Below are 23396 nucleotides of genomic sequence, written 5' to 3' on the forward strand. Positions count from 1 at the left end.
TTCTTCTTCTTCAACGGGACTAAAGCCCAAATTGAGCCTGGTCTCCTTTATTCTTTGCCTCCACCCTTGCTTGTCTGAGGCTGCTCTTCTCCATACACGAACTCCTAAAAGGGCTTGTGCGTTGCTGTTTACTGTCTTCCTAGCGCTTTTTTGGCTTTCCAACTGGTCTCTTTCCTTGCATTCTAGCATTCAGTGCTATTTTTGGTAGCCTATCCTCTCCCATTCTTAACACATGTCCGGCCCATTGCAATATGGGTTGAACTGCTATTTTATAAATATACAGTGTTTGGTTGGAAACCTCAAATGTTATTTAAGCAAAAATTAGTTATAGTCCATTCTTTCACGGTTTTTGCTCTAAATTTTAAAGAACCGCTTGGATTGACATGAAATTTGGCATACGTATAGTTTACATGTCAAAGCAAAAAAGTGATATTGTGCCGATGTGTGCTTTTGCCCTGGGGGTGACCTTCACCCCCTCTGGGGGGTGAAAAAATATATGTCCAAGCTAAGTCCGGAAATGGGTAAACTGACTAATTTTAAGTAACTTTTGTTCTATAGAGCTTTTTCGCCAAGTCAACACTTTTCGAGTTATTTGCAAGTGAATATGTTCATTTTTCAACAAAATAACCACATTTTTAGACGGTTTTTCGCAAATAACTCAAAAAGTAAGTATTTTGTCGAAAAAAATGTTCTTAGCAAAAATATAGCTTATAAAAAGTAAAAAAAAAATGTTGTACGCGTTAAGTCTCTGGATCTCGTAGAACCAGAGTTATAGCCAATGAAAAATAGATTCATATTCACTAAATTTCAAATAGAATATTTCGACGTATAATATCCACAAAATTAAGCACTTTTTGGGGAAAACCTATAATAACTTTAAAAAAAAAAAGCTGTGTTTAAAAAAAGCTTTATTTCTGTTTTCAGAAAAAGTTCCTAGCATTACATTTAAGCAAGTTACGCTCAAAATAAAGTTGGTCCCTTTTGTTTTTGAAAAAAAAATCGAGAAGACCACCCCCTAATTAGCAACTTAAATTAAATTAATCGTTACCGCTCCACAAATTATTTTACTTATGTTGTGTTTATATGATCTGTAAGTTTCATCGATTCAAAGTGCTTATTTTTGAAAAAATTTGGTTTCAAAATAAAATTTTTAAAAACTTAAATTTTGAAAAATATGCTTTTTTCAAAATAACTTAAAAATTTTTAGAGATACCAAAAATCTCGAAAAACAAAAAAAGTCAGATTTGCTTTTCTGAATATTATGTATTTTTTTGTTTTTCTGTTAGACAAAAATTGATTAAGATTTGGTGTTTCTAAATTTGCATACATTCGTGATCAGTGACTCGTTCAACCCTTTTTAACTATAGCCCTTTCAATAATAAGGACTTGGAACCGATGAAACTTACAGATCATATAAACAATATAATATACACGAGTCAAGAAACTTGTGAAGTCGTAACGATTAAGTTCATTTAAGATATTAATTGGGGGGTGATTTTTTCGATTTTTTTACCAAAACCAAAAGGAACTAACTTTATTTTGAGCGTAACTTGTTTAATTTTGATGCTAGAAATTTTTTTTATAAAACAAAAATGAAGCTTTTTTTAAACACTTTACTTACTTACTTACTTAGTCCTAAGCCTTTCTACCTTTAGGTGTAAGGCTGGTGGAGTTGAGTTTGGCATTGTAGTCTCCATGCTTTCCGATCTTGCGCTAGGTTTCTTGCACTTTCCAATGTCAATCCCTTCTTCTCGACTTCTTTCCTGATTTCATCTACCCACATAACTCTTGGTCTCCCTCTTTTGTTTTTCCCCTGCACTCTCGTTTCGAACACTCGTTTTGTTAGCCTCTCGTTCGACATTCTACACACGTGCCCGAACCATCTAAGTTGTCCTTCTACTATTTTTTCATTGATTGGTTCTAGTTTTAGGTTTTGTCTAATTGTTTCGTTTCGTATTTTGTCTGTCCTTTTTCTGTTTGCTATTTTCCTCAGGAACCTCATTTCCATAGCATTGACTCTGGATTTTTGTCTCCCCGTCAATGTCCATGTCTCGCTGCTATACATGATTGTTGGTCTAACTACTGATTTAACGACTGCCGTTTTTACTTTTTCCGGTATCCCTTTTTTCCCAAAAAATGTTGTTTTCATAGTGTTAAATAAGCTTCCTGTTCGTCCCATTCTCTCGTTTATTTCCATGTCTTGTTTACCATTTGATTCGATTATTACTCCTAGGTATTTAAAATATTCCACTTGCTCTAGTTGTTTCCCGTCTAATTCTATTGCGTGTGTCTTCCTCGTATTTGAAATTATCATTGTTTTTGTTTTCTCTGTATTAATTTTCATATTTATGTTTGATAGTTCTTCTTCTAGGATTTCAAGATTGTTCTGTAAGTCTTCTCTGTTTTCTGCTATCAATACCATGTCGTCTGCAAATAGTAGCTCCGATAGTTGAGTCTGTTTCATTTGCCAGTATCCTAATGTTAGTTTTCTCATTCTTCTCTTGGCTTTCTTTATCGCTTCATCCAGTACCACTGAGAATAGCAGTGGACTCAGCACGCATCCCTGTTTGACGCCTTGACTTGTAGAAAATTCTCTGGATTCCTCGTTATTGGTTCTTACTGTATTTGTATTATTTTTGTACATATCCTTTATTACTTCTATTATGTGTCTGTCGACTCCCCTTTCTGTTAGTGTCTTCCAAACGTCCTTTCTTCGGATTCTGTCAAACGCCTTTTCCAGGTCAATGAAGCACATATGTATCTCTCTATTTTTCTTGATTACCTTCTCACTTACTTGTCTTAATGTGAATATTAGGTCTTGCGTGCTTCTGTCCTTCCTGAATCCACACTGTGTGTCTTCCATAGTTGTTTCTATTTGTGTTAAACACTTTAAATAAGTTTTAATGAGTTTTCCCCGAAATCTGCTTCATTTTTGGTTATTTCACATTAAAATTTTCTATTTGGAATTTGACGAATATGAACCCATTTTTCATTAGCTATAACTCTGCTTCTACTAGGTGTAAAGACATGACATATACACCATTTTTTAAATTTTTATAGGCTATATTTTTGATAAGAATATTTTTTCGACAAAATACTTACTATTTGAGTTATTTGCGAGAAACCGTCTAAAAGCGTGGTTATTTTGTTGAAAAAATGAACATATTCACTGCCAAATAACTCGAAAAGTATTGACTTAGTGAAAAAACTCTATAGAACAAAAGTTACTTCAAATGAGCCAATTTATCCATTTCCTCTTTCTTTGGACGAATATTTTTTCACTCCCAAGAGGGGGTGAAACTCACCCCTAGTACAAAAGCACATATCGGCACAATATCACTTTTTTTCTTTGACTTGTTAGCTATGTTTATGCCAAATTCAATGTCAATCCAAGCGGTTCTTTAAAATTTAGAGGTTTTGCAATATTTTACCGTTAAAGAACGGACTATTATGCTTTTAATTTGGATAACTGCAATTGTGATGACGTTACCATGACGACGTTACGGTGATATCCAGTTTTTTTTAAATAGTAGCTTATATTTTATATAGTAAACTTACTATCAGAATACAATAGATAATGTAACAGCAGTATGCATCACTATTGCCTAAAGTTAGTAGTTTTTGATTTATAAGGTGTTGCAGAGGCAGTTACCAAATCAGGAATTTCTAAGATATTATGAAAATATAATCAAAGTTGAACTATTACTCACAACTTTCTGGGCGACGAAGAGTGTCACAAAAAAGTTACAGCTGAACATGTTAATAAACGTGCGAGACAATCCACATATATAAGTTCTAGAACTTAAAGCTTAAATCATTCCACTAGCCAAAGTGCCATAAGTAAGTACTAAATAAACATAAATAACATCCTTACAAAAATGAATTTCGTGCAAGAATTAAACAAAGATCGACCGGATAGAAAATTATAATTTTGCTAAGAAATCATGGAGTGAAGTGACAGACTTGGTGACACAGCAAATAGTACCAGAATGAATCGCTCCATTTCCAAATGATAACAGCCCGAACGCCCCACACAAAGCTGTATGGTACCAACAAGGTGGAGCTACTTCCCATTTTGATGCGTTGTTCGTAATTATTTGAACGAAGTATTTTCAAATCAATAGATTGAAAGTAGGAGTTTCACATAATGGCCAGTTACCTCTTTAAATGTATTTTTGTGGGGATATGATAAATCAAAATTATATTACGTCGTTCGATTCAACAATGTAGATAAACCGAAGGAATTAATTCGTACTTAAATTCATGTCATCGAAAGGAGGTTTAGCGAACGGTTCCACGAGCGACAAGTTTACGCCAGCAGTAGCCGTAAAACGAACTTAAGGTTCCGCGGAACGGAATATGCATAGCCGAACTGAACCGACTACAGGACTTATAGAACCGTGCGTAGTCGGTTCAGTTCAGCTATTCCTATTCCGTCCCGCGGAACTTTAAGTTCGTTTAAGCTCCTCGAAAGCGGTGCCGACAAACTGAGACCGTAACACTGTGATGAATGATGTCATAAAAACTGTACCATGCAAAATAATAGCGGTGGTTTCCAAGGATGCATTGGAAGCCACCGCTTGCTGAATTTGCACATTCCATTGCCGCAGTGAAGAACCTTGAATTTTTCACCGTAATCTGACGTAATTCATCGCAGTGCTACGGTCGCAGTTTGTCGGTGCCGCTTTCGACGAAACCAGCGCTTTATGGCTACTGCTGGCGTAAACTTGTCGCTCGTGGAGCCGTTCGCTTTTCGCTGTTTGGGGATCGCCAGGCACAGTGGTCGGCAAACTTTTTAGCGAAAGAGCCAAATATGAACATTACAAGAATTTAAAAGAAATTGGGAGCCAAATCTGCTTGTTAAGCAAACTTTTATTACACGAAATAAAAATTAAGCCCTACTACCTAGCCCATAACCCCCAAAAGATTTAAATGTGTTTTTTTCGTTTTTTGTGTATTTTCGTTTCTAATCATCGTAGAAACTTCTATTTTCTTTCGTTTTGTAAGGTTTTATTTTCTACAACACTTTATTTTATACAAAAATTTTGGCGCCAAATCCATTTTTTTAAATGTTGATATGTAGAACCAAAAAAGGAAAGAACAGCAAACGTGAGCATTTTCAGCTGATCATAAGAATCAGGAATACTATTCCAAGCGTTGAAAATGATCATGTATTCCTTCTCCAGGTCATTCAAAGCAGACCACTTGTGTTGTGAACATTTTTTTCTCCTCCAATATTTCCAATTCAACACGAAGACGACCGAATTTAGAGCGCCATATCTGCTTGTTCTTAAATACATATTTCAAAGCTATTAATGCAAATGTTAAAAGGAGAAAATTTCAACTCGGCTATCGTAGCATTAAGACGAATTTTGACAAATGCTAAGTTTGTAAGTTTGATAAAAGCTAATTTATCAGAATAAGATGTAGGTAATGTTTTTCCTACCAAGTTTTTTTAAATTAAAATATTGCGCTTTCCATGGATATTTGTGCCAGAGCCGCACGTAAGGAGCCAAAGAGCCACATGCGGCTCCGGAGCCGCACTTTGCCGACCACTGGCAAGGCACGTCTGAAACCGGCTATAGCCATGAAAGGATCCGGGACGTCGGTGGAAAGCTGTCATACAATCAGCTACAGCCTAACAGTAACAATAAGAACCACAAGTAAGCCGGACAACAAGAGCTCCACTCGCTGAAGGTGCTGTGTAGACAACCGGTAGACGTCCGAAGCAGCGCACGAAATGGACAGTGCCCATCAGTGAAAATATTTTGGGCGGCGTTTATTATAAGGTTAAAAACTTCTGTCAAAAAACAATGGGATATCGACATCTGTATGCCGAATTTTGCAGGCAGTACCTACCTAGAAATTGTCAAAAATTGTCAAGTGTCTGAACAACAACGAGTAGTAGAACAGTACCGGGTAGCTATAAGAAACAATCTTAACCCAAAGACTAGATTATATCATCAGAAGTGAAGTCGCACGGGAGATTCATAACCAAGAGCTAGTTGTAGATGAAGTCCCGAATGAAATTCGTAATGAGCTGACTCCTAAGCTTCCCATTCAAGAAACCTATACCTGTAAATACGAAGGACAACAACGAAGTGTACGATAGTCTCTATAAGCGCAATTGTACCTACGTGCCGTCGAAGAGTTAAATGGCAATTAACTGTTAAGATACGATTCCGACATCGACGGCAGGCAGTAGACGGCAACTGCAAACGGCAGTTACAGTTGTTACCATGACATACGTATTTAGTTTGCACTATTAATCTATATAATCATTAGCAACTGACGTTCTGCCAGACAGCAATTGACACGTATGTCATGGTAACAACTGGAACTGCCGTTTGCAGTTGCCATCTGCAGCCTGTTGTCGATGTCGGAATCGTACCTATAGAGCAGTTTAATAGTCATTAATTTCATTTTCAGTTTTATACATCCAAGATGATCAAATTTTTAAAAATATATCCAATATATTGAATCGAACGGGTATTAATGGTTTTTTAATATAAACAAAATTCTTCCTTGTGAAAAATTTAAAAAAATTGCAGAATTTTTCCAAATTTTCAGAGAATATTTATTAATTAACATGGAAAATGCAAACTTGCTGAAGAAAATGCTGAAGAAAGCACCGTCGAAAAGAAAAAATTAAATTTTTCTATTTTAAATTTTATTGCTGAAAACATTATTAGTAACTATTTAGTAATATTCAACTTAATTCAAAATATTGAATCATATTGAAAAACAAGCATGCCTCTTACTACCAATTGCGTAACATTTAGGTAAGAAGTGCAATAATAAATTAGTTTCTGCATTTTTATAAACAACATTTTCAATTAATTTACTTTATACAGGGTGTCCCGGAAAATAGTGCGTTCCTTTAAGGTATGGAGAGAATACACAATTTGGAACAAAAAAGTCCTATACCATTTTTTTCTAAAGTTAACCGTTTCCATAAAAAATTTAACATTGTTTTCCATATACCTGTATTTTAATGTTTGGAAATTTTAATAAACTGGCAACATCGTACGCACTGCGGAATAATAACAGATAATAAGAACTCGTTTGTGATTGTGATTAACAGTATTTAAAATAATCCAACCTAATAGTAGGTAATACTTACGTATTTACTATTTGTTTACTAAAATTATTTTCTTTTGAAATGTATTGAAATACCTATTGCATAATTTTAAACGAATTACAAAAATTATTTTCTTTTGAAATGTATTGAAATACCTAATGCATAATTTTAAACGAATTACACATCTTTTAACATAAAAACATCTTTTAACTAAACTAGTATTATGTATTTAGTAAGGTTTAAATGGGTTGAATGCTGAGTATTGCTGAGGGCTTTAAATGAATTACATAGTTTTAATAGTTTACAGTGGAACTTAAATACACCAGATAATGTCTCAGTAATTTGTTTACTTGTGAACTGAAATAGCTAAGTTGTACTTACTTGAAAATAATTATTATACTGAATAGATCTTTCAAGTAACCTTTCACAAACACCATTCATAGGTAATAACATAATATGTAATACACTCACTATTCGAAAACATTTTCGGCATTGACACTAAACAGGATTCTTTAAAACTATCTGTTTACTATCTAAGTATCTTCTATCTATTTACATGGGACTGTCTATGCTTAAATTTACGTACCGCACATAGTTGTCAGATTTAAATTTGTATACCAAAATACATTTTAATTTTTTGGTCAAACGGTTGCATTTAGAAAAAAATGTTATAAGAGTTTTTTGTTCTACATGGTGCCTTCTACCTATACCTTTAAGGAACGCACTATTTTCCGGGACACCCTGTATATTATTATTAAATTATGTATCCCTCAGTGATATGATTCAGTTGTGTAATTTTCCACGCTCTTGCTTATTATGTTACGGCTCTTGATTAAATTTAATTATATCGATTAATAATTTGAATAAAAATACTTGTCGGAATCTAGAACTCACATATTTTTTTACTATAAGAAATATAACATTTTAAGTATAATAAATTAGATAAACAGAGACGATTTTTTCTGAATTAGTACCGTACAATGATAACATTTTCACGAAATCAAGAAATGGTTATTGACTTAATCAATTATGATGAACATGTTATGAGGATGGCTTTAGAAGGATGTGCCGGTGGAGTAACAGTAGCTGGCAGAAAAATCTCCAATTTAAGATTTGCTGATGACACTACACTTAGAGCAGCAAATGAGCAAGAAATGTTTAATCTCCTGCGAAGAGTTGAGTACGAAAGCAATAAATTTGGTCTGAAAATCAATAAAGCTAAGACAAAATTAATGGTGTTCGACATATTCCACACTATTTAACTGACTAACATGTTACAGGAATACCAGATGGTAAACAGCTTTGTCTGTCTCGGGTCTAGTATAACTAACGATGGCAACTGTGAAGCAGAAGTTCGGAGACGTACTGGTATGGCAAAATAAGCGATGAGTCCCCTATCTACAGTTTAAAAAGACTCTCAAAATATCAAGATCAGACTGGTGAATGCCCTTGTATTTTTAATATTTCTATACGGGGCAAAGACTTAGATTCTTCGCGCACCCGAGCGCCAAAAATTGATGCATTTGAGATGTGGTGCTGGAGAAGAATGCTGCGCATACCTTGGAGGGCTCATAGTACAAACGATTTCATTCTAAACCAACTCGAGATCAACAAACGGCTGTCCACAATATGTCTGCAGCCAATTCTGCAATTCTTCGGTCACGTGAATGCGCTTCGCTCATTCTGCAAACTTTCACATGGGTGCCTGAAAATTGTACTTTTAACACTTATATCATAAATAACTATTAACGTATATAAACTTCAAAATTTGGAAAAATAACTATGACATGACTCATAAGTTTTAATGTAAAATAATTAGGGAAGAAGAAATTCAACAAGATCTTTCTTTGCAATGCAACATCTAATGAAATCAAAACTTCTTTCACGAGGTGCAAAAATCCAGATATATAAGACCATAATACGACCAGCAGTCGAGTATGGAAGCGAAACATGGACGCAAACAAAAAGAGAAGTAATTAAATTGCTAGTATGGGAACGTAAAATCCTTCTAATGATATTATGGCCCTTGCAGAGACAGCGTGACAAATGAATGGAGGCGCGGATACAATAACTAACTAGAGGCTCTATTCGGAAAGGAAAATCTAGTCAGATATATAAAGGAAAATAGACTCGGATGGGCAGGACATGTGATACGCAGTAACGACAATCGCCTTATAAACAATGTGTTCTGGGAAAGGCCAGATGGAAAAAGGCCTGTAGGGCGGTCTAGAAAATGGTGGAAAGATGCAATCAAAGAAGATCTAGAGAAAATGGGAGTGCGACAATAGGAATTAGTGGCACAGGTCCGACAAACATGGAAGGCAATAGTAAACGCGGCAAAGACTCACGAAGAGTTGTAACGCCATTGATGATGATGATGATGAATTCAACAATTTAGAATTTCCCATTCAGTTTCCTATGGCCCGTTTGACTATTCCCCACCCGGTATATGTGTGTGCATGTGTGTGACGTGTTTGTGAACGAGACAGTCGGCATAAAGGGAATGGAATTTCAATTAATAACATTAGGTATGCTGACGATACAGTCATAATAGCCGACAAATTGGAAGACTTATAAAGAGTAAACCTTAAAAACAAAAAAAATCCACAACATCTTAAGACCAAGGTATACAATCAATGCGTACTCCCTGTTCTCACTTACGGTTCCCAAACGTGGACGTTTACAAAAGCAAACATGGACAAGATCATAAAGACGCAAAGAGCAATGGAAAGGCAAATGTTGCACATAAAACTATTGGATAAAAAGAGAAACGAGTGGATAAGAGAGAAAACCAAAGTTAGGGATGTTAGACAAGAAGTTGCAAAGTTGAAATGGAGATTTGCCGGACACACTATAAGACAAATGGAAGACCGATGGAACAAAATTCTCATAAATTGGAGACCGTGGCAATATAAACGAAGCAGAGGAAGACCACAAATGAGATGGGCAGATGATGTCAAGAAGCACGTGGGCTCTAGGTGGATAACTGTAGCGACAGACAGACAAGAATGGAAAAGGATTGGGGAGGCCTATGTCCAAAGATGGACCGAAGAAGGCTAATTAGATAGATAGAGATAAAGAGTAATGAACAAAACATTAAGATATAGTTGAGAATACGGAATCTCCCTTAACCTAAAAAAACCAAATTTATGAAAATTAGCAAGAACGACAATACAACGAAATATTAACGGAAGGCGGCCAGCAGATTGAGAGAGTAAAAAAATTAACTTACTTGGAAACGGTAATCACAGAAAATAACGATTACACTGCAGAAATAAGAGTGAGAATTGAAAAAGCACGTGCGAAATCGTGAAGATGAAAAATATTTTATGCAGCATAGATCTGACATTCACCCTCATACTAAGACTAATTAAATGTTATGTATACAGTGTGCTTTACTATGGAGCAGAATCATGGACATTAAATCGAAATGTAATAAATCAACTTAACGCGTTTGAAATGTGGACATTTAGAAGAGTGTTAAGAACCTCATGGGTAGATAGTCACGAATATAGAAGTGTTAAGGAGAATAGGCAGAGAGAGGGAAATTGAAAACACAATAAAAGAACGGAAATTGCAATATCTTGGGCATGTCATGAGAGGCGAAAGATATAACACATTGAGACTCATAGTTCAAGGAAAAATAAAGGGTAGGAGAAGCGTAGGAAGGAGACGCGTTTCTTGGTTGAAGAACCTGAGAGAATGGTTTGGTTGCAGCTCAAGGCAACTGTTCAGAGCAGCTGCTTCGAAGGTCAAAATAGCCATGATGATTGCTAAAGGCGCGTTTTCACGGGTCGATCTGGGTTGAACGATTTGGATCGTTCGACCATAATTCGATCTGTGCCGAAAGCAAAAAGGTTTACACGACAGTCGACGAATGTTGAATTAATTGTAGTACAAAATTGGAGTCATTTCTTTGCAATAATCATCACAGTTTAGAACTAAGACAAAGAATGGTCAAGTGCTATGTTTGGTCCGTACTTTTGTATAGTGCAGAAGTGAGGACGCTAAAAGTATCGATTATGAACACAATTGAAGCATTGGAAATGTGGATTCATAGACGGATGCTGAAGATACCCTGGACAGCAAGAAAAACTAATGAAGAAGTACTAAGGAAGGTCAACAAAGATACAGAACTGCTAAAGACTGTTAAACATCGAAAAATGTCTTATCTGGGACATATAGTGAGGGGAAGTCGATATAAAATATTACAACTGATCCTTAAAGGCAAAATAAAGGGCCGTAGAGGTGTAGGAAGAAAACAAGTTTCTTGGTTAAAAAACATTCGTGAATGGACTCAGATAATTATCAAATGCAGGACAACTATTCCATATTGCAGAAGATCGAGAAGCCTTCGCAATGGTGATCGCCAACGTCGGATAATTCTGATATGGCACGTGAAGAAGAAGACAAAATGGCGTCACGTGAAATTCTGAAAGTAGGTGTGCAATTAATTTGTTATGCAATTCGAGTAGAAATCGCGAAATCAAACGAAAATAAAAATAAACGAAAGTGGTGGACCCGACTCGCTTGTAGATTGCGATAAAGCTCGGTTTGTGGATTCCATAATACATCATAGTTTTGATAAGCATCCAAAAATCTTGCCATGTCTGCATCACTGCATCTGACCATTTTTCAGTCAATTTTTACCCAAAATTACAGCTTGTCGCGTTGTCGCACTAAAAACAACAATTTCATACACGTTAGAAGTACTCTACTCAGCTTTCGGCACGTTGTTTTTCTGTTCGACGAGGTGTTTACACATTCGATTCCAGTCGTTCGACATCGATTCGGCGACAATCGCCTATCAAAAGTAGACAGTGGGTGCGTTCGGACGACCATAGCGGCTGGCGGTCAGCAGAAATCGGCAGAGTGGTTATATCCAGCCGTGATAGGGAAAGCTTAGTAAATCTCTCAGCGGCTGGCTTCCAGCAGTGACGTCTGACAGCTACTGCTGGCTCAGCTGTCCAGCCGCTGTGGTTGTCCGAACGCACCCAGTCTTTCTACTTCCGTCGAATCAACTCACTCCGCCGAACGGCCAAGTCGATTTATGGTATACATATTCAATTTGCTTTCGAGTTACTAATCGATCTAAATCGTTCAATCCAGATCGACCCGTGAAAACGCACCTTAACCTTCGTCGCGGAGATGGCACTTAAAGAAAAATATGTGTGTGAGGGGTCGACTCTAAGATCGCAACTGTCATCAACACGCCTAACTTCACGCGCAATAATGAATTTAAAACATGTAGAAATAAATAATGACAGTCGGAAAAATGAAAGAATACCCATGAACGATCACATTAATCACATATTATTCAGATTATTAATAATCTCCCTCTCTCGTTTATTATTTATAGAAAAAAAAACAGCAAATAAAAATATGTGATTGATATGATCGTTCATGGGTATTCTTTCATTTTTCCGACGTACACGTGTTTCAAATACATGTGGTCAGGCTAGTTCAGTCGAAATCCACGAGAGGTCATAACTGTGACTTAACATCTCGAATTGTCCTCTACCCATAGGGGGTAGCGATAAAATGTATTACCAAGTAACACAACATAATTTGCTGAATTTATATTTTGAGAACGAATTCTGAAGCAGAGATCAAAATTCCAAAATTATGTTAAACTAACGTTGTGATTAATACCAATAAAAATGGTATTACTTTGCGTCAAGATATAAGAAATTTGGCCAGGCGCTGGTGGGATGTCCCTACCGATTTAGTATCATAATAACAAACAACAAACCCTCCAGGAGCGGATTCACTAAAATTAAGGGGAAAGGAACAAATGCAAAATTTTGACGCCTGTCAAAATTTTCAATGTGTTTTAAATGAAATCATTTTTTCGAAACCTGAGAAAACTAATATGTAAGTATTTTTGAAAAATTTAAACGCAGAATGAAAAATTACTTTATTACCGAGGGCCGAAAGTCCCTTGGAGTGAATTAAAAGTTTCTTTTGAATGAGATATTTGAAATTAAAAATCAGACTAAATTTTCTCTTAGTTTTTTACCCCTGTAACTAAATAAAATAAACATTATAGAAGTTTTCAGGGACTTTCGGCCCTCGGTAATAACGTAACGGCTTAAAGCCGAAAGTTCGTACCCATTCCCTTAACAAAAACAAATTAAAGTCTTCAAGTAGATATAATATTTTAATGGGGTTGGAATAATAAATATAAATTTAAATATCATATCATTATATTTATTACGTATTTATATCTATGTAGTTATAGGTATATATGTATATATAGGTTACATAGGTATATATATATATTATTATGTACAATGAAATAAGAGAAATGATCAAATTAAAGAAATTAAGAAAATTAATGATAATAACAATAAAAGATTAAAAGAGTGGTAGCAAAAATCAGAATTAAAAAGATAACATAATTAAAAATAACATAGAAAAATAAAATTTGAAGTTTGAACGGAAAAAAATAAATACAAATTACAACTATATGTCACTATCGCTGTCATCTTCACTAGAATCGTTATCTAATGTTATAATTATTGGTTTAATATGTGAGGTTAATGTTCTGTAATGATCTTCCGTTTTTATAACATCTGAAACACAATTTTGCCACAGTGTTGGGGAAATTTTTTTTATTTCTTCTACAACATGTGACACCGATTCGCTACTAAATTTGGGACAGCAGTTGTTTCGCCGTAAACTTTCCTTAAGTTGTCTCCAGATTAATTCAATGGGGTTGAAGACACAGTAGTAAGGAAGTAATCGCAATACATTATGACCATCACGTTTGGCTAATTCGTCTATAACAAATTGTTTCTCAAACACTTTTGTGTGAAAAACTTTCAACATTTCTTTTTTTGTATATGTTTCTTCAAAGTACAAATCATTGCCATACAAAAAATCAGATATCTGTTTTTTTGTCGAACCTACACCGGGGATTTTTTTAATTTGTTCGCTGTGATACGTTGCGTTATCCATTACAATTACACTTTTTGGAGGCAAATTTGGCAACACCTTCTTTTCAAACCATTCCTTAAACAAGCTACTCGTCATATTTTCATGGTAGTCCAGCTTTGAATCTTTATTGTTTTTTGCCGATAGTAAAAAACTTTCTCCTCCAAGCCAGCCATTTTTGGATCCAATGTTCAGAATAATTATTCGCTGACCTCTATTAATTGGATAATTGGGTGCACATTTAATAGAATCGTCTGTTCAACCTTTTTGAACAGTATCGTGGGTATCGAACCATGTTTCATCTAGATAAAATATCGGTCTTCCTTCATCTCTAAATTTAGATATAGCATCCAAGTATTCATTTCTCCATTTATTTAGACGAGGAGAATCCATTATTGATGATCGCTTATTAATTTTCTTGTATCGAAAACCAATGTGATTCAAAAATCTTGATAAAGTTGAAGGCGAATACGTAATGGAATAGTCTTTAACAAGTTGATCGTAGATCATACTAAGCGTTGGAACTAGGTTCTTTGAATAGAAATTGTAAATTGCTCTTCTAATTACCTCAGCATCTTTTTCATTTACTGCTTTATGTGTAGAAATGTCACTCCGCTTTTTACGAGGTTGAATTCTATTCGTAACAGTTTTCCACACTGTTGTATATGGCATCCTTGTCAGTCGAGATGTTGTCTTGATGAGGAATTTACCGTCTTCTGGATTTGGATTATCTTCTTTCACAGTTTGATAAACATTCCTAATAATTTCTTTGGCATCATCAGATAAATGTACACGTGTTTTACACTTAGCACTAGCTTCACCGACTTCAGACATTTTACTTGAAAATACTCGCGATCTAACCTTCCATCTAAATGCAAGAAAATAACTGCCTGAATGTGCAAATGTCAAACTTAAATATGTTTGCCCCCCTTTCATAATGTTCCATAATGTATGTTTTCTGGATAAATAAATGATATTTAATTTTACCTAAATACCTATAAGCACGAGAATTATGTGTAAAGCTATAGAATAATAATTAGAGGTATATTTTATCTTTAACCACTGCTCTTTCTAATCATTCTTTAATGTTTTTATATAAAGATAGAAAGCTGCATTATCGGAAGTGCATTTTGTTTAAAGTGAACACGATATAAAACACATTATAATCTAACTCCATAAAATTCACGTAATGAGCGCATTGGACATAAAAAGTGTTTGTGATCGTTTGTAATTGATTCCAAGCAAGTTAATTTCAGATGACTAAACGAATTCGTCTACAGTAAACTTTTTAATACATTGTCTAGAAATTTTAATTTTAATAATTTATTTGCATTGATAGGTAACGAGTCAATTCTGTAAATAATATAAAGTACGGCCCTAGTAGCTGTTCCAAAACTATTGCCACCCGTCGCAAAGACAATTGAGGGATTGGTAACGTCAACTATTTATTATGTTACTAAATCGGTAGGGACATCCCACCAGCGTCAGGTCAAATTTCTTATATCGTGACGAAAAGTTTTTTTTTTTTTAATAAGTTATATTAAAAAGTCACAAGAAAATAGATTCAGAATAGTAGGTATGATAAGGTTGGTAATATTATAAAAAAAAATTCAACATGCCCTATCGTTTCAAATCATCACACTAGTCACTAGTCTATGTACGCTTGCTACACACAGGCCATTATTTAAGAGGTAAGTCATGTTCAGTCGCTTATGTATTTGTAAAGCCGACAAACTAAAGCAAAAAGCTCTTCCTGATGTTGATTACTGAATTTCTCTGCTTTATTTAGCGATTTAATGGGTTGCTGTTGCATATGTACTTGAAAATTATTGATGTAATAGTATTTAAAATAGAAAGTTTCATAGACAAAGAAATGGGAGTTAAAGTAAAGGTAAACGATGCAAGAAAGCTGGGAGACACGACATGTCTAGTAGAGTTGGATAATAAATACGAAAAGTCAAAAGTAATGCAAAATAAAATGAAGCTTAACCAGCTAAGGGACAAAATATACAGGGTGATTGATTAGTGTGAGGAAGATCAGTAGATCTGTTATAATAAAAATTAAAAAAAAAAGTTATTGACAAAAATTGTAGGCAGCTTTAAACTCCACATTTTAAAATTAGTTACAATCTTACAGGGTGTTCCATAAGATGGTGGCAGACCAAACTTTTGTTTTTTTAAATGGAACACCCTATATTTTATTTTAAATTTAAAATCTGATTCACTTTCACATCACAACAATGTAAAGTTTTATTATGTTATACCGGGTATTTAAAAAGTTATAACCAATATTACCTGAAAATCGTATCAAGTTTAACTCCATGTATAATTAAAAAGGAGTATAGGAACATTGATCTATTGCAACCATAGTTTTTTAATTATTCTTAAAAATTATAAAACATATTCGTTTTTATAATATTCGTTAAATCAAATACAGGGTAAGTCAAAATGCAAGTACATTATTTTCTTGGTAATGTTAAATAGAACACCCTGTATTTTATATCACTATCGAAAAGTACTAATATCATACTTCAAATTTTATGAAGTACTCCCTATAACTAAAGCTATTAGTTTTCTAGATATTTTTATTTTTACATCAAAGTATTAATTTGGTAGATATTTTAACGTTTACCAAAAACTATTGTGAGTTGGCCATGATTGATTTGTCAGAAACTGACAGTTTGGCATTAATTAGTAATTTTAACTTATCTTAATTAAGTAAGGTGTTCAAAATGACCTCCCAAAACATCTATGCATACTTGAAAGCGGTCATTGAAAGAGTTGCGGTCATTACTAAGCATTTGTAAAGAAATATTTTGAAATGCAATTCGGATTCTATTTTTCATATCATCCCTTGTTGTTGGAGGTATTTTATATACTTCGTTCTTAACGTAACCCCAAAAAAATGATTTTATTGATACCTGGTGACCTTGAGGGCCACCTTACCGGTCCATCCCTTCCGATCCATCTTTCACCAAACTGATCATTAAGTTCACCACGTAATAATTCGTTGTGGTGCGCAGGAGCACCGTAATGTAGAAACCACATTTGTTCACGAATATTAAGTGGAACCTCTTCTAATAATATCGGTAACTGATTTACGATAAAATATAAATAAATCTCATCATTTAAGTTATCTTCAAAAAAATATGGTCCTATTACATGGTTACCGACGATACCTCCCCACACATTTAGAGACCATCTTGTTTGACTATGTGTTACTATGTGGTATGGATTACCTGTTGAATAGTAGTGAAAGTTATGCCTATTAACAGAACCGTTTCGATGGAATGTAGCTTCATCGCCCAATAGGACATAATCAAAAAAATCCCTCTGCTCATTAATTTTTTCTAAGGCCCATTCACAAAATAGTATTCGTTTTTTAAATCATCACTATTTAATTCTTCGTGCTTTTGAATATAAGGGTGCATCTTGTTTTTAGATAGAATGTTTTGAACAGAGTAAAAACTAAGTTCTTGTTCATTGGAAATACTCCTTATACTTGTGTGTGGATTTTCTGTAACTGCCATCAACACACTCATTTCGTTTTCCTCTCTCACACTAGTTTTTGTTCGTTTATGTTCTTCATAATTCACTAAACCAGTGCGGTTAAATCGATCTTTCAATTTTTCAAATGTATCTTGTCTAGGTTGCCGCCTATCTGGAAACCGTTCTTAATAAATGCTAGCTGATAGTAATGAATTTTTATTGCATTCCCCCAAAATCCAAATCATATCTACCGTTTCATCAGTAGTAAAATTCATTATTGCTAATTTAAAATGAATTAAATACTGAATTACTAAATAATAATTGTTGCTAATTTACGATGTATCCCAATACTGAATTAATAAACAATAATGTCAAACTATCAGTTTCTGACAAATCAATCATGGCCAACTCACAATAATAATTATTGGTAAACGTTAAAATATCTACCAAATTAATACTTTGATGGAAAAATAAAAATATCTAGAAAACTGATAATTTTAGGTATAGGGAGTACTTCATAAAATTTGAAGCACGATATTAGTACTTTTCGATAGTAATATAAAATACAGAGTGTTCTATTTAAAATTACCAAGAGAATAATGTACTTGCATTTTCACTTACCCTGTATTTGATTTACCGAATATTATGAAAACAAATATGTTTTATAATTTTTAAGAATTACTAAAAAACTATGGTTGCAATAGATCAATGTTCCTATACTCCTTTTTAATTATACAGGGAGTTAAACTTGATACTATTTTCAGGTAATATTGGTTATAACTTTTTAAATACCCGGTATAACATAATAAAACTTTACTTTGTTGTGATGTGGAAGTGAAGCAGATTTCAAATTTCAAATAAAATATAAGGTGTTCCATTTAAAGAAACATAAGTTTGGTCTGCCACCATCTTATGGAACACCCTGTAAGATTGTAACTAATTTTAAAATGTTGAGTTTAAAGCTGCCTACAATTTTTGTCAATAACTTTTTTTTGTAATTTTTACTATAACAGATCTACTGAGCTTCCTCACACTAATCAATCACCCTGTATGTAAATGATGATCTGGGAAATACAAGCCAAAATTAGAATAATGGCTAGAGAGCAGCGAAACAAAGGAAAAATCACAAAAATAGGGTACCAGAGATTAATAGTAAACAATGAACTATGGAAATGGAACAAAGAAAGCAGGCAATTGGAAAAAATAAAAGAAGACATCTCAAAAAACTAGAATTAGATGCAGACGAAGATGAATCAACAAAGACGACACCGCAGGGAACACGGACACAAAAAAAGGAAATCAAAAACAAATTAATAAAATAACAGAAGAAATGGTAAAAGCAGCAACTTGGAATATAAGAGGATCTTATCAGGAAGGAAAGCTGAAGCATTTAATAAACGAAGTTAAGAAATGTAAGTTTGATCTAGTAGCTCTACAAGAGACAAAACAATTGGGGCAGGGTAGCCAGGAAATAGACGACTATATATTTTTCAATAGCGGAGGCACTAACAGACTGCTGGGTACAGGTTTTATAATAAGTAAAAAATTGAAAGAATTTGTTTCAGACTTTAAAGCAATTTCGGAGAGGATGTGCACTCTCAGATTAAACGGTAAATACCAAAAAATAACATTTGTTAATATACATGCACCCTCGGAGGAAAAAGGAATGGATCTGAAAGAGCAATTTTATAGCAAATTAGATGAAATATATGAGGCTACACCCAGGTATGATATGAAAATCATTTTTCTTCTTAAAGTTCCATCTCCTAGCGGAGGTTGGATATCATAATGGCTATGGTCACTTTGTTGGCTGCTGCTCTGAACAGTTGTAATGAACTACAGTTAAACCATTCTCTAAGGTTCCTCAGCCAGGAGATGCGTCTTCTTCCTAAGAAAGAAAATCATTTTAGGAGACGCTAATGCCAAAATAGGCAGAGAAGAAATATTAATGCCCAATATAGGCAAGCACAGTTTACATCCAGAGATTAACGAAAATGGATATTTCCTGGTAGATTTTGCCAAAGAAAAGGGACTTATAATAAAAAGTACGTACCACCAACGAAAGGACATTTATAAGGGAACATGGAAATCTCCAGACGGCCATACAGTCAACCAGATCGACCATGTTTTAATTGAGAAAAACGAAGAACACTGCATAACAAAAGTGAGAACATATAGAGGACCTAATATGGACTCAGACCACTATTTAGTCGGAATATGGATGAAACAATTAGTATCAACTCTTCGAAACAAAAAGGGATTAAAATACGAAAGAAACAAACCAATCAGATTACAGACAGAATGTGAGCAAACGTTGTATGGACAAATTATTAACAACAAACTAGAGAGCATAGTGGATGAAAGGAATGTAGAATGCATGTAGGGAACATTAAAAGATGTAATTAAAGAAGCAGCAAATATTTCCAGCACCAATGACAACACAAACAAAAAACAAAAAGAGTGGTTTGATGAAGAATGTGAACAATCATTGGAAGAACGGGCCAAGCTACGATTAAAAATGATAACTCAAGGAACAAGACAAGCGCAGGAAAATTACACTAAACAAAGAAATAGAACCAAAAAAATTCTACGAGAAAAAAAAAAAGGAAACATTATGAAGCTAAACTGAAAAATATAGAGGAAAGCTACAAAAATAATCAAATAAGGAACCTGCACCAAGGGATAAAAAATGAGAAACGAGGGCACCAACCGAAAACTGTACATTATAAAGACAAAAATGGAGAAATGATTATGGGTGAACCAGAGATATTAGAACGCTGGAAGCAGTACTTTGATGAGCTTCTAAATGGACCTGAAAAGACAGACGATAATAACGAGGAAACAGAGGATCTAGTAAATGAAATACAAAATCAACAGGGTGAAGAGCAGGCTCCGACTATAAGCGAAATTCAGAATATCATCGATAAATTAAAAATGAACAAAAGCCCAGGAAGCGACGGCATAACGGCTGAAATGATTAAATTTGGAGGAAATCAGTTAGTAGAGAAAATCCATAAACTAACTAATAATATATGGGAAAAAGAAATACTACCTGAGGAATGGACAGAAGCAATACTCTGTCCTATTCACAAAAAAGGAAATATGGCTGATTGTCAGAATTATCGAGGCATAGCGCTGCTAAACATAACGTATAAAATATTGGCTATGCATATTAAAAACAGATTAACAACGAAGGTTGATAAAAGCACAGGAGAATATCAAAGTGGGTTCAGAAAAGGCAGAAGTACTGTGGATCAGGTCTTCACACTACGAGAAATACAGGCTGAAAGTTACGAGTATAATAAAGACACCATGGTTCTTTTCATTGACTTTAAACAGGCTTTCGATCGAGTGAAGAGAAGCGAGTTATTCACAGAATTGCAAGACATGGACGTTTCTCCAAAGCTTATTAGACTTATAAAATTAACTCTCCAAAGAACAATGAGTAAAGTCAAGATAAACAATACTATAACAGAAAGCTTTGAGGTGAAACAAGGAGTGCGGCAGGGTGATCCATTATCGTCTATAATGTTTAGCATACTACTAGAAAAGGTTATACAGGAAGCAAACATTAATAGAAGAGGTCTGATCTACCATAAAAAACATCAGTGCTTGGCATTCGCAGACGATTTGGTAATCTTGGCTAGGAGCAAAATAGAACTTATAGAAACAGTCACGAAACTTGACGAGAGGGCAGCAACCAAAGGATTGTATATAAATGAAGCAAAAACAAAGTATATGGAATGGACAAATAAGCAATTCGTTCGAGGGCAATACATAACAATGACAACAGCGAAGGGAACACAGTATAAATTCGAAGAAGTTGAGAGATTTGAGTACTTAGGAATTGTCTTCACAAGAAATCCTAACTGTGAAGAAGAAATTCAAAAGAGAATTATGTCGGGCAACCGCGCTATATTTGCTCTTAATGGGTTGTTAAGAAGTAAAAATATATCACGAAGAGCAAAACTAAGAACTTACAAGACCGTAATAAGGCCGATAGTAACGTATGCTTCTGAAACATGGGTCACAACAAAAAAACATCAAGAGTTGTTATTAGTTTGGGAGAGGAAAATACTGCGCAAAATCTTCGGTGGGAAAAACTTAAATGGACAATGGGTAAGAAGAACAAATAAGGAACTAACTGAGCTCTATCAAGATCCTAACATACTAGCAGTAATTAAGGCGCAAAGACTTAGATGGTTGGGCCATGTACAGAGGATGATTCCATCTAGAATTCCCAGAATGGTACTATCTAGTACAATTAGCAGGGAAAAGACGAAGAGGAAGACCGAGGTCACGATGGAGTAATGGAGTTAGAGAAAATATGAGAAGAATTAACGTAAGGAACTTGGAAAGAAAAGCGACTGACAAAAGGGAGTGGAAAAGAATAGTACATCAAGCCATGGGCCTACTAGGCTCGTAGTGCTTACATATTATTAGTATTTAAAATTTATGTATGTACCGGGTGTCCCAATAAGAATGGCTCTCGGCCATATCTCAGGAACCGTTTATAGTAGAGCTTTGAAATAAAAAATTTTATAACAAAAGTTGCCTCAGGAAAAGCCTGGAAATTATGTTCATAATTGTGTGTCCACCGCTAGAGGGCGTAATTGAATATCAAAAATAAAAAAATCTAAATTTTAAAAAATTTTCCTAATGAAGGGGCACTGGAAATCCGATTATTGTATTCTTCATCAAATTCTGCGCATATTTGATTTAAGAAGTTTAACTCTACCTTTGCAAATAAGAGGTGGGGGTGAGTGGGAACCTTGTTATGAAAAAATGGCTGTAAGTCCGGTTCTGCTAAATCAAATTTTGAAAACTGGGTCTTGTTAAAGACAGATCTTTTTCTTCAATGTAAGCGTGATAATTTTGAACCATCCAAATAAGTAATAAGCCAGCTGGGAGGCGTTATTTAATTTTTTTCAGAAATCTAGTTTTCTTTGGAAAATATTAAATACAAGTATGCATTTTTAATCATACTTTTTAAAATTAGATTAAATTAGCAATAGAATAGCGAAAACCGCATGTCGATACCTTTTTTCTATCTCAAGATATCTCGAGAAACGTGTAAATTTTATACATAACTGTTACTATCACCGGTAAACTAAGTTAATGAAAAGTAGTGTGCTGTGGAAAAAAAACAAAATAATATTTTCCAGATGTCAACGTATAAAAATATAATTAATTAAAACAACAATATAAAGAGAAACAATACTATTAAAATTAAATATAACACAGAACAAAAAGAACTACTTAGTGACGACCTAAATATTCAAATTGTTGCCCATCATACACTACTCTAGAATACATTATCCAGAGAATACTAAACGCCATTCAAAGTATATCGATAGCAGAAATTGAGACTGCTGCTCAATCTACTCTTGAAAGAGTAAATGTTTGCAACGAAAATGATGGGCAAAAATTTGAACGTTTATGTCATCACTAAATAGTTGTTTTTATTTCGTTGTAATAGGGCTTTTCAACGCTTCTCATTTGTTTCGAGCCTCTGTCATATGCCGTATAATCCGTGTATAATATTAATATAGGAGATATGAACGAGGCTCGAAACAAATGAGAAGCGTTGAAAAGACCTAAAATACGTTGACAGCTGGAAAATGTTTCTTTGTTGTTTCCATAGCACACTACTTTTAATGAATTATTTCGTTTACCGGTGAAAGTAGCAGTTACGTTTTTAATTTACACGTTTTGTAAGATATCTCGAGATAGAAAAAAGGTATTAACATGCGGTTTTCGCTATTCTGTTGCTAATTTTGTCTAATTTTGTAATATGGTATTAAAAATGCATGTTTGTATTTAATATTTTCCAAGGAACACTAGATTTCTGAAAAAAATTAAATAACGCCTTCTAGCTGGCATATTACTC

General features: G+C 34.3%; 1 protein-coding gene across 1 annotated transcript; it reads right to left on the reverse strand.

Moving 5' to 3' along the window:
• Window positions 1–13546: 13546 nt before the first annotated feature.
• On the reverse strand, window positions 13547–14116 carry LOC126880830 (uncharacterized). The gene has a single exon (XM_050644895.1). It carries the CDS (start codon window positions 14114–14116, stop codon window positions 13547–13549), a length of 570 nt encoding a protein of 189 aa, XP_050500852.1.
• Window positions 14117–23396: the final 9280 nt, after the last annotated feature.

This window comes from Diabrotica virgifera, chromosome 2, assembly GCF_917563875.1.
Source record: "Diabrotica virgifera virgifera chromosome 2, PGI_DIABVI_V3a".
Classification (NCBI taxonomy): Eukaryota; Metazoa; Arthropoda; class Insecta; order Coleoptera; family Chrysomelidae; genus Diabrotica; species Diabrotica virgifera.

What these genes read in the sequence shown, in the direction of transcription:
- LOC126880830 (XM_050644895.1), bottom strand. Translation starts at nt 14,116, where the DNA reads ATGACGAGTAGCTTGTTTAAGGAATGGTTTGAAAAGAAGGTGTTGCCA.